We start from the raw sequence: 17,261 nt of genomic DNA, 5'->3' as shown, positions 1-17,261 counted from the left end.
ACTTCAGTGCAGCTCCCACAAGGGACTTCTCCCAGGCTCTCTGTTTCTGGCCCCCAAGAACCACTTCCTGGCCTATGCTTCTTGGGGAAAATGAAGGGGTGGCTTTGACCCTTGCACTGGAAGGGATGCAAACAACTACCTCTTGCTTTTCAAAGATCACAGTCCAAGTCTCTCGGCCATTAACCGAGGCTGAGAACTCACCACCCATTTCCACGCGCACCTAAACCAAGTGCTCCCTGCACCCCCTGTCACGGGCAGGTCGTGGGGTGCCCACGAAACGGAGTGCTTCACATCTGCCGCACTGAGGCCGCGTGCACGAAGCCCCGGCCCCACTTACCTCAAACCTCTGCGAGTTCACTTTCTTCCCCTTCTTGTTCCAGGTGACCCGAGGCTTGGGGTCTCCGGTGGCTTGGCACACGAAAGAAGCCACACCTCCCGATACACCAATTTGGTCCACTGGCTTTTTAATGAACACGGGGGGACCTTTAACAAAAGAGGAAGACAAACCCTAATAAAGATCAGTCAGAATTCATACTGAACCCCCAAACCAAATGAAGCCTCATGACAGGGCAGGGCATTACTTCAGATACAAGGAACATGTTGCACACAGATAAGGCCCCGATGCTGCAACTGGATTTGAGCGGGGCAGAAGCATGTCCTGTCACTTCAAGGGACTTGATACAGCTACAACAGCTCACATGCACAAATCCAACAAGATCATGGCTGAAAGCAGCCGGCAAGACTGCAAGTTGGACCCAAGATCTCAGCTCCCAGTCCCCTGATCCCAGCAGTAGAGCAGGCTAGGGCTATGGGATGCATCTAGTTATATATCACCCCTTGCTAAGCACTAGTTTCCCATGGGAAACCTTCCTGTGGCTCTGCCCAGCACCTCTGTTTCCAAAGGGAAACTTGTTTCTAGGTTTCCAGGTGACCTTGCTCTCTTTTTGCTGACTTTCACATTGAATTTGAAAGCCCTGCAAACACCCGGCTGTGCAAAGTGAGGCCTCATACTTAACTGGGGGAAAATGCCCTGTGTATCTCTGGAGGAAAGGTGGGTATGCAGAACCCTGCCAGAGGAAATTGGAGATGCGAGCAATGGACACCAAACGGACCATGCAACTGGGGGGTGGGGGCAGAGGTGGAAGAAAAGGAGCCACTGGGCCTCGCACAAAGCACCTAGCTTGGAGAAAACACAGGTCCCTGTCATTAAGGGAAAAGGGAACAACAGACCCTCAAGGTTTTGGGGTGTACAAAGGACATGGTGCAAGTGGATACACAAATAAAGGGAAATTAGGGAGGCAAGGAAGAGCAATGGAGGAAGGCTGAACCCACTGCGTGGAGGAGCACACAGAGCCCCTGGCGACAGGTAGGGCGTGAAAGCGTGCAAACCCCTGAAACGGGCACGAGAGGGAGACCAGGGGAGCTCCTGGGCACGTGCTGCAACCCCCTTGCAGACACCTGCGCGTCTGTACAGGCCTGCCCGCAGCCCTGCACACGCACGCGTGCGCGGCCCCCTCCGGAAAAGCGAGCTGACAGCACGCCGAGCGGCAGCCCCAATTCATCACTTCCAGACGATCAAGATGTCAAAACGGAGCGCGCGGACAGGTTCGCCGCCTGCTCCCCCGGGGGACTCTGCAGGCTCTTAAGTTGCAGATCGGGGGAGCTGTGCAGCTCAGGGAAGGATCCAAAAGCCCCTCAACCTCCTCGCAGATCCAGCTCCTCAGAGGTGCAGCAACGCCCGAACAAAACACTTGCAGCCTCGGGATGCGTTTTATCCGGCCAGGATCTGGATCGGGGCCCCAGTGTCCCAGTGAGCTGCAGTTGCCCTCCCAAGCCCCGACTCCTCTCCCGTCCTCGCAACCTTCAGGAGCATCCTTCGAGAAATGAGGCGGGTGGAAGAGAGCTGGGGCTAGTGGGAGGCAAGCAAAACGAGGAGCCTCCACCTACATTCACCCCTAGGGAAAGCCCTCCCTCCCTGCTCCCGTTCCAACCTGCTTTCCCTGCACAGTTTCCGTCAGCCTAGTTAGTTTAAAATTTATTGAAATATTTAAATCACAAGGCCACAGCTGTGTGCAAATAAAATCACTCAGATCATAAAGTTGCCGTCTGTTATTCTTGGGAAAGGAGACCACATGACTGTGAAATGTGTATATTTATATGTACATATTCAGAGTCTATAAAGCAAGATGCAGACAGTTGACAAGACAATGCTGCAGGAGAGGGCAAGTGGGAAAAGGCCTCAGTGCTTCACAGGGATGAATGCAGACAGGAAGCGCCCCTTCCTCCTCCCCCCGCTTGGGACAAGAAGCATATCAATAAAAGCGCGCTTGCGTGATGCCATCGAGCATTTGTTTCCATGCTGGAGGTAAATACAATTTGCTGGAGCTGTTTATGTCCTCGCTGAACACTGGGTGTGCAAGCCCTGGATTTATAAATATCTAATCTATATTTAGAGGTCAGAGAGTCGCCTCTGCAATGTTACAGCTAAAGGTTGGCAGCAGGTCCCACCGGAAAGTCCTGCATTTGGGAATTTGTCATCTGCCTGTAAACACTTGCTCCAGGCTAAAAACTAAATGCGCTGGGGACTCCCTTCTCCTTTTGCCCTCTCCCGATTTAAAAATCTGCACAGGTCTAGGCTGGACTGCATCAGAGCAAGCAGAGAGATCAAGGGCGTCTTAAAGGCTCTGAAATGACACACTGGGCTAAGAATCAAATCCTTTGCAAGAATTAATGGTAAGCTCCCCTTTGGATGCCCCCCCTGCAACTGGTGACTGCAGTGCCACCAACCCAAATGCTGCCAACCATGTGAAAACACTCACCCACATTTGCTAAGAGGGACGGGTGGCACTACCAGAGACGATGCGGAGATACTTCGCTGAAATGAAGCTATTGCACAATCCCCACACGTTGCAGAGAAGCGTCCCAGGACCCGGGAGCTTAGCCACAGGATTTCTATCCGACTCACAGCAAAGCATGCAGGGCCTTGGCTAGGAACCCTGTTTTACTCTGAAAAACGTTCTAGGACCCTTCGAGAGCAAAAAGCTGCTACATGATGGCACGCCAGTTCTGGTGCAATCAGGCAATGCGTGTCCACATTTCTTCCGGTGCACCACAATTGCAGAGTTTTGATTTAAAAAACCCCAAAGCAGAAAGAAAGCATTCAGAGACATATTTTCCAGACATTGTTCTTACATTCAGGGAAATTTTATACCATGTCATCCATCCTCTCCTGTGAGAAGAGAGGGTAGAAACATGAGCGCTATCCCCAAAGTGAACTGGTCCTGGAAAGCCAGAATGAATCCTAGCCCGACCCTGAAGCCCTCGGGAGCAGGGCACAAGGGATTTCTCCATCCTGTTTGCTAATTAATAAAACCTGGCTCTTTCCAAGGGAGACTGAATCAAATGGGAGAGGGGAAACCTCAAGCTTAAAGCATCTTCCTGCCGCGAGGGGTTGCCTGTGGAGTTTGTATCCCGAGAGATGAAACGGCGGAGGCAGGCCTGCTGTGCACCCGCGATTTTTTCCCCCATTCTGATTAATGGAAACCCATCGACTTCAGCAGAGCCCTCCGCTCCAACAAGCTTCCCCAGAGACGATCCCAAAAGATGCATCCACAGAGAGCTTCAAAAAGTTCCTGCCCTGCTCCCTAATTGTGTTCAGACGTGAAGATGAGGCGTATTCCTCCTCTTGTCCCTCTGACCCCCATCTCCACCCCCTCCACACAAAATACAACCGGCTTTTGCTACAGGATGCAGGGGGTTTGCATGGCCATCACCACACAACGTGTGAACTAATTCCTCCATCGCGCACGTATTAATAATTTCCTTCTGGCTTCACCTGCTCCAGTCCACGCGGCAGCCAGCAGTCCGTCTACAGGCTGCTGGTAGGAAGGGATATAACTCACATTTACACCGTCTTAACTCTCCTTCTGCAGTTCTTTCACATAGTGCTGTGGTGGAAGAGCTCTTTGTTGGTCTTTCTGCAAAACCCTTACAAGAATAAGTCATCTACCCACTAATGCTATACCGAAGCTAAGGGGGAGGGTGTGAGGGGGATATTTGTACATCTGAGGGTCTACTGGGAGTTCGTGCCATGCCAGGCAGTAGCTGATGGATGAGAAGAGACAGGCAGGCAGGCTAGTCTATGTTTGAAACATTAGAGGCCAAAATGCTAGCGAGATGGAGAACCCATGAAGTAGCTTAATGGGAGAAAGAGAAGGGGAGGCAAGAGCAGGCAGGGCCGACATCCAAAACTGACAGACGATGGAAGGACGCTTGGCTGCAAGCTCCAGGTATCACGCCTGGATCCAGCCCCGGGTCAGCTGCGCCAGCGCCGCCTTCTTCAACCTGCGACAATGTGCCTTCGAAAATTGAGACCTTCAGAAGTTGATGACGGTCCTGGTTTCCAAGACCGTCGTGCTGACCACCCTCCTCTACTGCAGTGAAACCTGGACCGTCTACCGACGCCACATTAGGACCCTTGAGAGCTTCCGCCAGCAGCGCTTGCGTCAAATCCTGGGGACCAAATACGACCTGTGCGAGCGTCCTCCATGAAGCTGCGTCCACCAGCATCGAAGCCTTGCTCTTGAGAAATCAACTCCGATGGGCTGCTGCGTCTGGATGTCCGAGAACAGCCTCCCTCGCCAGATTTTCTCTTCCCAGCTCTCAGTTGGCCAACTCTCAAAGGGCAGCCAAAGGAAACAGTACAAAGACACATGCAAAGCGTGTCAAGCACGGAGGCGTCAACTCCAAGGGCTGGGAGGAGCAAGCTGCTGACCGTTCAGTGTGGCACCACCTGGTCCACCAAGGCACGCACCGCTTCACGGCCCAACGACTCGATACTGAGGCAGAACGGCGGTGGCAGAGGAAGGAGAAGGAGACCAACTCGGGACTGCGAATCCCACTCCCCTGCGCGACCACATGTCCCCATTGCCGAAAAACGTGTGTATCCAGAGTTGGGCTCCTCAGTCACCCAAGGACCCATCAAGCCTGAGGGACGTCATCCTCGACTCCGAGGGACTGCCGCTGCCGCCGCCTCACTCACGCTGTCGGTCCTTTGCCTTCCCTTCCCTTTGCAAACCTGGATCCCAGACAGACAAGGCAGGCCTTCGCATTGCAGGCTCTGTACGGAAACCGTGCAGGGCAAAGAGGCCAAGGTGCACGTTTTAGTCCTGGACAGCCAGATCTTCCGTTTGTTCTCAGAACAGGTGCAGGTCCTGCTTTTGACAGATAGTCCAACCAACGGGGTCCAGCCATGAGCTGGAGGAACGAGCCTTGCTGGTCGAGATGGAAACCTGGCTGCCAGCAACCGGCTGAGGCAGCAGAGTAAAACGCTGGCTGCAATAAGGAGCTTGGGTGGAAATGGATGGAAACCACCAGGTTGGTTCATAAGGGTCACCAAGCAGCTGTCAGCAAGTAGCAGCCTCTAGCTTCACTGTCAACCTGGGCTGGATCTGAACCGGAGACCTAGAGCTGAAAAGCTTCGAGTCACCTAGCCCTCTGCAACGGCACGACTCCATCCAAACAGGAGCCGAGAAAGGGCGTCCCGCCACACTCGGCTGCTCTCAGCCCAAATACTCACTTCCACCGACCAGGAAAGCCAGCCCGGGGTTATCACAAACCCAGGCACTAGAGGCAGCTGGCGGAGGGGAGCGCGCACGTCCTTGAGACGAGACTGATTCTCAAAGCCAGTTGTGCCAACTCCCGAGATCAGTTCTTCAAACCGCTCCTGTGGACCCGGCCGGCCCCGGTTTAGGAGACGCGTGCGTCCGAGGGTAGGAGCGGATAGAAGACAGTTGCTCTCTTCCTCCTTGCAACCCGCGCCGTGCTAGCGACTACTTCCCACGCCAGCGTCGAGCCCTACAGAAAGGGACTCTGCACTTGCAACCCCAAACCCGCCGGACACCCGTCCAGCACACCCTGGAAAGCCTGAGTGGGCAATCTGGGGGCAGGGAGCCGAAGCCTGGAAATCGCTTCCCCCCTTCCTCAAAAGGACAAAGATGCTATCGTCACCCTGGCGAGGCAGCAGCTCGGTGACACGTGGCTCTAAGGCAAAGCCGGCAAGGAGGGTCCCCGTCTGGGGCACGAGACCTGGTGCTCTCCCCTGCCGACCCTGGGGGAGCGGTGCCCGCGCCGTGCCCGCCGCGGGCGCTAGCTGGGACCCGTCTCCAGGGCAGAGCCCAGAGAAAAGGCAGGAGCCGGCAGGAAAACTGAAGCGAAGGAAGGTCTGGACTGCTCCCGTTGCTATAGTAACTGGCCTGTCTCTTGTCTTTACATAGGCTTGACTTATTTCCCTTCTTCTCAGGTTCAAGGGCAGGGGGGGATCTTTGCAATGCTGCGAAAGAGAGGACACGAACCCCATCTGGGTGCCAGCTTTGCACCGCCGCGGCTCTCTCCAGAGTCATTTATGCCCCTGACGACACCGAATTGCTCCATAAAAAGACACCCAGATGCTCCAAAGCCTCAAGACTTCCAGGCTTTGCGGCCCCCGTGCCACCCGCTTCTCTGCTGGTCATCTCCCCCGGTCACCTTCTGCCCCACCTCTCTGGCCCCTGGATGCAAAGGGTGCACCGAGCCCACGCAACAGAGGCCGTGCCAACCCATGGCTTCATGGCGCGGGGCTGGGAGGGTACGGTCGGAAAGCCAAAGCGGGGCATTTATTAGAGGAGCATGGGCAGAGAGGCCAGCAGCAAGGCTGGATGTGCTGCCTAAATACAAGAGCACATCATTAGCCCAAAGGCGGGGGAGCAGCCAGTCTCCGAGCCAGCAAGCCCTACCGAGGTGCTTCTGAACGCAGCCATCTCCACCTTGGCGCTCTTCCTAGGCCCCACGGTTTTCTTACCTCTGCCCGAGCTCTGCGGCAGGCAGCTCCGGCCGATCGTAGGCTGGAAAAATTCATCTCTGTGTCGAGCACCAGCTCCCTCCCCGCTCCCCCGGCCGCCTCCAGGAAAGCACCTCGACAATGGACAACAAATCAAGACAAAACAATTTAGCCTTTCATCTAGCCCCGGCACAGAAAGCAGCGCGAGGCTGGCTGAAAGGGCCCCCTCGCCCACAGCAGCAAAAAAAATAAAAAAATAAAATCAATGGAGACAAAAGAACACCAGTTACAAAACGTATATTTAAAAAGGTTTTGCTTCCACTTTGCCGTGCCCCCGGTCTCTGCAGTCAGCATTGTGGCAGCCCACACTCCAATCACGCTGACCCAAAGAGCCTGCACACGAGGATACCAGATTTCCACTCCTCCCCGCGCTGGCGAAAGCGCACTCATTATTGTGGGTGCCGGGAGGAGTCGAGGCAGTGCCTGCGCCGGCCGCGGAAGAGGACGACAGCTGAGGACAGACGAGCTGGCCGCAGAGTGAGGAGCTGCCTACCTGATTAAAAGCGTCATCCCAGCCTTGGAGTGGTCCTCAAGCCCCTAACTCTGGCAATCCGCAGTGGATCAGCTGTGCCACCAAACGTACGGCCACGAAGATGCTTAGCCCTTGGGCTTCGCTGCAGATGTTATTATGCAGAGGTTAGGTCTCTGCTGGGGAAGGGGGTTGAGGTTAGGTTAGGGAGCACTAGTGAACTTCTAGCCTGCTCTCGTCAAAGAGGACACTCGTCTTCCTCCTTGGGTATACATCTCCCTACTCCGGAGCGTCAAGGGCATGCCATACATCCATGGCAGGAAAAGGTGGTAAAGTAAGTGTTGGCTAGCAGTCAGGACTCGTAGTAGAGATGATCTCTCATAGTAGAGATCCTTTATTAGACCAACAAGATTTTTGCAAAAAAAAAATCTTTAATTGCAAGCTTCTGGCCACAAACACTAGACATTTCTTTAATTGCAAGCTTTTTGTGCCTGAAAGCTTGCAATTAAAAGATTTTTTTTTGTGCAAAAATCTTGTTGGTCTAATAAAGGATCTCTGCTATGAGTCCTGACTGCCTTTTCCTTGAGACCAATATAGCTGCAACCTGGATACCTGACACATATTGGCTAGCATGCATTTTAGGCCCTTCATCTTCCTAATGTAGACAGCTGTCAGAGCGATCTGGTGGAGAATACCCTGGATGGGGGACTCTAAAAATTGGGTTCAGTTTCTGGTTTCTCTAAACAACCTTGGTCACTTTTCCTCTCCGTACTTCCATCCCCAGCCTGTAAAATGGGGATAAGCATCCTTAAATTTTAAAAACCTTTGTCAGCCTTGCCTGCTTAAATGGCCAGTAACATGGAGCAGTGATTCTCTCAATCCGAGCCTGCATAACGCCCACAACGCTGGGGCCTTGGGGCCTTGTCTTTATTTGTGGCCTCTAAGCATTACTGAGATTGAAAGAAGAAACAACAACCGGCTAGAATCAGTCAAGAAAGGAATGCAGGGACATACAACAAGGTGAAATGATATTAAAAAAAGACAGCGGGAAGCCCTAGCATCCTCCGCCATCCACAGACAGGCTCTGCAACTCTTAAAAAGGGCATTACTCTTGACCAGATGAGTCTTTCACCAGCTTCACCTAGACAGAGCACACAGAGGGGAGCAGAGGGTTAAAGTTTGTCCCTTTCCCCTTTTCCTTGGGCTGAAACTTTCTGCTGATTTAGTGAAACTCCATCTCCGCTTTCACAGCTGCCGACAGTTTTATGATTAGAGAAGGATCACAAGGTACCTCCCAGCCCTCCCATAACTGCATCTCTGCGGTAGCTTTGATCTCCCCTTTTCAACATGCCTCCTATAGTTTGTGAGCCAGGTACCAACTAAAAATTGCATACCTGCTGTTGTAGGAAATGCATTTGATATACATGCACTGCTTTAGCTTGCATGCGTGCTGTGTACATGTGACCAGGGCTTGAGGGAGAATGGGAAGAGACTCCTCCAAAGTCTGGGAAAGCAATTGAAGAAAGGATGGGGGGGCGGGGAGAAGAGTTATAGTGGGAAGGAGGAATCTGGATGATGACAGGGAGCAGGGGGAGCCTCGAGGGGAAAGTGGGTGGAAAGAGGGAGGGGGCTAGCGAGGAGCAGCGATCAACAGGGGGAACGGCCAGGGCTGGAAGCAAGGTGTGGGGGAGTAAAGGGCATAGACCTAGCAAGGGAAAAGGCAGAGAAGTAAAGATCAGACAAAAGGAAAGCTAAGGAGCCCGCTGACACAGGAGAGCACAGCAGATTTCAGACAGATGGAGAGTGGGGAGCAAGAATCTGATGTTTGGAAAGGAAGAGTGTTTCAAAGCACCAGTGTTACAGTGCGGGGGAGCTCCTGCGAGGGGGGAAAGACAGAGAGATACTTCCATAATTCACACGTCTCTGCATAGGAAGGGGGAACCGCAGGCTGGAGCAAGGCGGGAGCAGGTTGGAGGGGGTGTCTCTATGGAGACACCGAATGAGACCGAAAATACCCCTCGGAGGACTCCTGCTGAGACTCCCATTGCCGCGGAGCCCAGGGCTTTACTGACAGATTCTCCGTTCCTTTCGGGGCTGCTTCTCGGCGCCTCGCAAGCAGAATTAAAATGAGGGTTTTTCTGATGGAACAAACAAACAGGGAGTGAATTATATTCCATTTCCCCATCAGTAACTTCTCCCCAACCTAGTCGTCTTATCATCATAAAAAGTCCATTAGCAGTAATTGGGGAGGCAGCCGAAAGCGGGGCTGGTGCACGAAACGCAAACAGGCTCTCTCCCCAACTGGCCTTTTCGGGGAAGGCAGACAGGATAATTATAGGCTTCAGGCAGAGACTTCCTCTTACTGTCAGTGGCTCTCCGCTCCCTTCAGGGAGATGGGCCTGGCAGTGGGAGAGGAGGGGGAAGGGAATTAGGACCTCATAACCCACTTCTGCTTGCCCAACAAGCCCATGCAGCTGTTGCACTTGCCCGCAGCCCAGCCCTCCAGGGCTGGCTGCCTTTTGCTCATCTTTGTTTGGGGACAAGGCCCCAGCATTGTGGGCGTTATGCAGGCTCAAACTGAGAGACAGTCGCTGCTCCACATTGCTGACCATTTAAGCAGACAAGGCTGACAAAGGTTTTTACAATTCAAGGATGCTTATCCCCACTGGGGATGGAAGTACAGAGAGGAAAAGTGACCAAGGTCGTTTAGAGAAACCAGAAACCGAATCCCAATTTCTACAGTCCACCAGATCGCTCCAACGGCTTTCTACATTAGGAAGATGATGGACCCAAAATGCGTGCTAGCCAACACGTGTCAGGTATCCAGGTTGCAGCTGTATCGATCTCAAGGAAAAAGCAGTCAGGACTCAGAGTAGAGATGATATCTTTTATTAGACCAACAAGATTTTTGCAAAAAAAAAAAAAAAAAATGTCCTTTAATTACAAGCTTTCGGGCACAAAAAGCTTGCAATTAAAGAAATGTTTAGTGTTTGTCCCCGAAAGCTTGCAATTAAAGAATGTTTTTTGCAAAAATGCCTACTTTGCCCATCCACAGGGAAGGCCATTCGACAAACTCCCTCCCTGCCCCTGCAGGTGCACAGTGATGGGGTAGAAGCAATGGTAGTGAGGCCGCACAGGGCTGGAGGAAGGGACTGTTGCGCCCCAGACACAGACGCCAAGCAGAAGACGGAAAGGAAAGACCACTACGCTCCTTGTCCCTCTGTGCTGGACTTCCGGGGAAATCTGTTGTTACCCAGTGTTGCCAGCCGGATCCATCTTCCCTCCCGGGCTGTTATCCCCTCTGCCTCCATGGTTGAAATGAGATTGTAAACTTTTCCGGGCAAGCACTGTGCCAGCTGGTCTGCAATGTGCATCTGATGCTGGGCAAGCCTTTAAAAAGCACTCAGACACTGCTGCTTAAAGGATAAGCTGTGACCAAGGCACCAGAGACTTGGGGAGCAGGGCTCAGCTCCCAGCTCGGACACATGTGTTGGGTGAGCCGCAAACCCTGCACCACAGTTTCCTTCTTGCAAAAGGGAGGTGAACCACATTTCCTCCTTGTGTGTTCAGGCTAATTTTTGATGGCAGCAACAGCGCTTTTGCTCTGTGCGAGATCGGTGACAGCCAAGGGATAGGTACTGCGGGTGACAGCTCTCTGGCTTAGGTCTGCACTCCCATTCTTGCTCTGAGCCCAGCAGGGCTGGAGATAGGCAGCTAGGAAGCACCTCCTGGTGACCAGCAACTGAAGCAGATAAGCAATGCTGTCACGTAAGACGGCAGCCCGGGAGGCAGGCGCGGATGGGCTGGGGAGCGTGGCAGCACATGCTGCTTCAGAAATGCAGCAGGCCAGGGCCCTGGAGGCATGTGAGCGCTTTCCATCAGCTGCAACCACATCACATTCAATATTTGTCCACCCGTCCTGTAACAAGGCGTAATGAGCCAGAGCAGAGGGAGAGAGGAACCTGAAGAGCTCTCTGGCCACCTAATGAGGTCCCCTTGTCCATCACTGTCATTGCAACAGTCTTGGTCCATCTGCAGTGGGAAGTGGCTGGCCTAAGGATTTCAGTGGCTGCTTGAGGCAAGAGCCTCCCTGCCTCTGCCATAGGATCCTCAAGAACCAATTTAAGACCGCCTTTGTCTACCCCATTAACATCAGAAGTCAAGGAAGGTTCGACCTGCCCACGAACCAGAGAAGATGCAATCGTATAGGTCTTACAAAGCTTCTCTTGCCTTGTTTGGGTCATTAAAAAAGCCAAGGCCAAAGGGCAAGTGAGAGCTCAAAAACCATCTCTAAAAGGAAGACCCCGATGGCATAAAGCATGACAGCACCCGCACCAGCCCAGTGCAGCCCAGCGTCGCCCCGGCACCACCAAAAAATGACCATAAAGTTTGCCGCCATGGGGAAGAAGTGCAACGCAATGGCAAAGAACTGCAACCGGATTCCTCCTTCCTCATCCTTCTCCAGAGAAAATGTGATGTTGAAGGCACCCGGTATATGACCAGCTCTGATTCACAGCTTAATGAGACCATGCGCGTTTTGGGAAATGTGCAAAGAACGGCTGTATATCACACCCTTGCACTTCCAGAAATGGCTGCATCAGAGTAGGAGGGGGATGATGCCAAATGCATTAGAAAGATCAGCATATCTGGTGATCCTCTGGGAGGAAAAAGAGACTGGATACATGAAAGATTGTGTCTTCAAACTCTGACAGGAGAACGCTCACCTACCTTTTTTCCAGCTCCCTCCTACAGACAGTCCTAGCGTTCCAACATATATTATCTGCTGCGGTTTTTATACACTTCAAAGCGTCTGTGTGCGTGTGCCGGATCCTCCCAAAACGAAGCCGCAGTTCTTCGCATCCACGCGGGGACGGAAGCACGTTGCCATTTTGCGCAGGGAGACCATAGTCTGGTTGCTAAGCATAGGATTTAACGAGCTTGCTGCATCAGTCCCATATGTCCTCAGATCAATGACTTACTATTTTCCATTGATGAGGAGGGTGTTTTAGGTAGCCGAGCTCAGCAACACTTAACCTGAATTTACCAGAGGTGCCGAGCGCTTGCATCACTCATCAGCTTTAACTCAAGTGGTGGGTGCTGAGCACATATAAAATGTGTATCAGGATAAAATAGAGGCATCCAAAGTCAGTGAGCAGTGGGCCCTTACACTTGGATATCAACTGTGGCAAGGTCTATAGTCTTCCTGAGGGTCAGGTGCTTTGGGAGCCTTTGGTGAGAGATGTGAGGATTTACATGGTCTCCCAGCCCCCTATTTTGAACTGGTTGCTTGCGTGAAATGAAAAAGGAAAAGGAAGAGCTGTGACAACATGGCTAACAGCGAGGGGAGAAAAGAGAGGCAGAAAGTCACTACCAGCACACAAGCAGGCTCAATGCACCCCAAAATCAGTACTTCATGGACAGAGGGGCAAGAGAGAAAAGGGAAGAAACAGCTTAATTTTTTCCTCATCGTGCATCTAAAGTGGAGGAGAAAGTCTTTTTTCCATGTACATTCAAGTTCACTGCCCATCAAGTGCCAACACAGGGGGGACATATTAGCCATCTCCAATCCACAACTGGCAGAAATCAAGACAGAAGGAGCGAATGCTGAAACTCATCTCCCAAGGATGGAAATGGGGGATTCGCACAGACCAGAATGTGTGTTCCCGTCCATGGTCCATGCCGTCCATGATCCGTGTCTTGAGTCAAAGACGACTTTTCTCAAGAGGGTGTGGGACAGCAAAGCCAGGCACTTGGGGGGACAGTATCTCCCTGTCATTCAGGCAGAGAAGGCAGCCCACCCAGAGGTAGACAGAAACTAGGATGTCCAAATCCGACGGCCAAAAAGGCGGAACATCATTACCTCCTTCATGCAACCGTGAGCCACTCTAGTAGACCGGGGCAGTGAATGTGAGTTGAAAGCTCTTGCCTGGCACCTTGCAGGACTGTGGTTACTCGCTGGGCACGAGAGCCGCTCTCACCGAGATGACTGATGTCTGGAGCTGTAAGAACTGGAACACACCCCTCCATTCAGGAAAATCAAACCCCGGGCTCAGCATGGGTGACACTGCTCTTAACCGGACGCTGAGACTAATTTATAAATAAATGTATAAATTATAGAGGGAAACCAAATTAATTTGACTTTATTAAAAAACCACCAAGTTTCACCCCCAAGCCCCCTACAGAGGTTGCAAGAAGGAAGGGGGGGGTGGGGGGAGTCACTTAATTAATTATGCAGAAAATGCAAAAACTACCATCCTCTGGATGAGTTTAAAATGAGGAGAAAACCCTTTCAGAATGGGGAGAAATTACTCCCCAAGGCGGCTGAAATTTCTCTTGCAACTTCAAAGGACAATAAATTATTCAAATCGCTCGCACCATTCCACTCTCTCCCTTGCTCTCTCCCCTTCTCAATTTTATGCTCCTGAGTCAATTAAAGGTTTGGGGGACGTGGGAGAAACTTCCTAGAATGCTAAACTTTGTCATGCTTTTTTTCCACCCCTACGTATAAGCTTTGCTTTTCCTTCTTACCCCAAAAGGAAGGAAAAGGCTCTGCCTGTCTGGGATCGGACGCTTTGTTCTTCCATCTCAACCGTGCCCGTCTGAAATTGCAGCACACCTCAGCATCAAGAAGACGAGACATACTCAATTCTATGCAAAAGACACCGTGGACACAGGAGGTCAAACCGATTCCTTCCATCCCACCGCTTCCTTGCAGCGTCACCTGGTCAAGGATCCTCTGCAAGAGGCTCAAGCTATACTCAACAGCAGTTTTCCCTGGCAATAATTCGATCTGGGTTAGCCATGACCTCTGCCACAGCCCACTGCAGCTCTTCTCAGTGACCCTGGCTGGGACGGCAGAAGCTGAAAGCACTCCTACAGTGGGCATTATTACTATTGATTGGTATTACCATAAATCGAGGCCCAAACCAAGATTACGGCTTCACTGTATAATGGGCATGCCCATAGTACAAGGCCTTGCCATGAAGAATTTCCAGCCTTATCAAAGGGTGGAAGGAAAAAAAAAAAAAGGCAAAAAGAGATGAAGTCACACACAGGTAAATGCCAGGCAGGTTGGCATCTCACTCCAGCGCCCACTCACTAGGTCCCATCATCTCTTCCTGATGGTTCTCGGTCCCCTACAGCGTCTCCAGATGTTAGAGGCAAAGGCCGATCTATTATGCACTGTTTATGCTGCAACTACACCATGGCTCGGGATTTGGACCTGGTGTTTCACTTGTACCCATCAGGGCAGCCCTCTCTTGGTCTGCTATCTGGTACCAGGACAGCCTGTGCCAGGTTGTCAGTGGCTAAACTGGCACCCCCACCTGGGCCAGCCTGGGTGAGGAAGGTGTGTGCAGGACTAAAAGCAAGACTTGTCTAAGGCCATCCATAGGAGGAGACGGGCACCGATGAAGAATCACCAGTGATGCACAACATCTAAGGTCGTAGCGGCCTTAGGACTGGCTTGGTTTGTCTTGCTTCTAAGATGCCATCAGCTCTTCTCCTGATTTCATCTGAGTGCGTCACAAAGCTATACATCGCCAGAAGTTGGAGGCAGCTGCAGAGGAAGGCAGATGGAATGGCTTTCTCGGAGGTGGGAACTGGGGATACAAGGGACAGCGGGAGGGTAAAATGAATAATCAGCTGCAAGACAGGAAAACAGAAGACACCGAGCACTTCGCAGTCCCATGTGTCCCATGCCCCTTCAGCAGGATGTGCAGCACCAAATCCAAATCTGGACTGATTGCCTTGTGTGATGCTTGGCTTTGACTGCCAGATCACAGTCTCATGCTCTTCAGGCCAGCAAGGGGCTGAGAGATCCTGGAAGAGTCTCTGCTGCAGCGGCAAGCGCTGGTAATGACATAACCCATCGTATCCTCCATACATTCATGCCAGTGTCCTGGTCAAACATTCCCTGCAAATAAAAAAGGACTGAAGGATATAATTTATATTAAGCTTGGAATGGATAAGTGCCAGGAATAGGTTGGTGCGAATTCCTGAAGTGTTTGATGCAGGTATCCCTAGATCACTGGCCAAATGCATTGATATACATATGCAAAGTATTCCCGTTGCCATTTCAAATGGGTGAGCTGCTTGCTCGAGCAGGGATCATCATGCTTCAGTCCAGAGGTGGCTGCATCTCAGTGGCCAATAAAGAAATTGCAATATAGACACCTCCCAAGACAACAGCGTTGGCTGCACAGCACAGCACAGCACAGCACAGCACAGCAGAAGCATCTCAGACAAAAGGTGCAAAATGCAGTACAGGATCACACAGTTTGCTCAGCGGGGTTTTCCAAAGCACACAGTCCCTCCTCCCTGTAGCCACAATTTTCCAGTCCTGATCTATGCTATTTCTAGCAAATGAACAAAGCTCAATGGCAAGACCCCTTGATAGAAGTCCAGTTCCTCTACTGATGGACTCTCTCCTCCTGCAAACATTCATGGCAGGGTCTCTGATGCCCGTTGGCTGCAAGAGCCCCTATGTGCACCTCATTAGGCATTAATCTAATAAATGCCTACAGGCCTCAGTGAAGCTGAGCAACCCCTTCCCCTACCACGGCAGCTTTTCAGAAGATGAATAATTTCTTTCCCTGTTCCCACAAAGAAACCCACAAACTTTTCTATTTGATTTATTTAAATAATAATAATAATAATAATAATAATAATAATAATAATGATGATGGAATGACATCACTCGATTTATCCGGGCAAGGTTTAATTTAATCAGGCACTTAAGCAAGGTGAGACACAGGCTTAATTCAGCGTCCTTGAGTGGGAAGGTGGTTGGTCTAGTCTCCTTGGCAAAGACAGACTGTACCGTAGCGGGGGTGGGACAGGGGAGCAACTCAGCAGGAGCTACACTGAGCCACGTATCTCCCTTCTAGAAAACCAAACTGGTGCAAGGCAGTGTTGGGACCCAGAGGCTTCTGGGCCCAGCTCAATAGTACCGGCACCTGGGAAGAGACTTTGCTGCCCACTCATTATAAGACCCGTTATAACGTCATAGGGCTGCAATGGCAGAGAGGCGAAGGAGCGGGGTGAGGAAGGGGCACAGCTCCAGTTGCTCTGCTATAAGTGCTCGGTGACTTGGGTAACAGTGCTCTCCCCAGCTTCCCTTCTGAGCCAGTGCCGCTGAGGCTCTTCATCCTCTTTCACTGCACTTCAGCCCCTGCGGGCAGAGGGAGTCTGTGCTCTGCCAGTTAAGTGCCACCACTCTTTCTCCCAGCAAACTGCTGTTAGGCGTCTCCTTCTTAATACCTGCCTCCCCTTCCAACGCCCACCACTTCACCCAGAGACCAATGCAGGCAGTTGCTGAACAGCTCTGCACCCCAAGTCCGGAAGGAGGAGCCCATGCAGGGCAAACTAAGCTTGTAGGCAGCAAACATGCTACAAAAACTACTGATGTAAATACTGACAGGTTGCAGCACCTGCTTCCTTCCAGGGTAGTGCCAGGGCATCGGTGCGAACTGGTCCCAGTAAACACAGTTTTAAGGAGAGAGCTGCCTTCCACCAACACCATGCTGCTCCTTGAGAAACATCTCCTTATAGCCAGGCCTATCTTAATACACCCAACAGATGGAAAGCAATGCCTCTCGGTTTTATACCAGAAAACTTTTGTCATCGTGGCCCTCTTGGACAATCCCAAGGACTGAACTGGGGACGTTTCAGGATAAAAGCATGCGTAGCCACAGACTGAGCTAAAGAGCTGGGGTCTTTGGCTGTACTAGACTCACTGCCACGATGGATTAGGCGAGGAAGGGAGCATGTAGTCAAGGGGCTACGTCTTCATACCGTTTCCAAAGACCAGCCTTAACACTGATCTTTACAGGCTTGTTTCCCTCCACCCGTCATCAACAGTCATTTCTTCGGATGCCTCCTCCTCCAAGAACAGGCAGGTCGCATTGCCATCTA

At 51.7% G+C, this 17,261-nt stretch overlaps 1 protein-coding gene across 13 annotated transcripts in view; it reads right to left on the bottom strand.

Annotated features, from left to right (window-relative positions):
• Positions 1–17,261, bottom strand: part of PTPRS (protein tyrosine phosphatase receptor type S) — a 205,226-nt gene that overhangs the window by 94,691 nt on the left and 93,274 nt on the right. For all 13 annotated transcript variants that reach the window (XM_090026698.1, XM_090026700.1, XM_090026703.1 and 10 more), the window contains exon 3: positions 338–483. In XM_090026698.1, the coding sequence (XP_089882824.1) occupies positions 338–483 (146 nt within the window). The remainder of the gene's footprint in view (positions 1–337; positions 484–17,261) is intronic.

This window comes from Crocodylus siamensis, chromosome 14 (genome assembly GCF_052110815.1).
Source record: "Crocodylus siamensis isolate JL-2025a chromosome 14, ASM5211081v1, whole genome shotgun sequence".
NCBI lineage: Eukaryota > Metazoa > Chordata > Crocodylia > Crocodylidae > Crocodylus > Crocodylus siamensis.
Note: the sequence above shows the minus strand (reverse complement) of the source record. Positions and strands in the feature narration are given on the sequence as shown.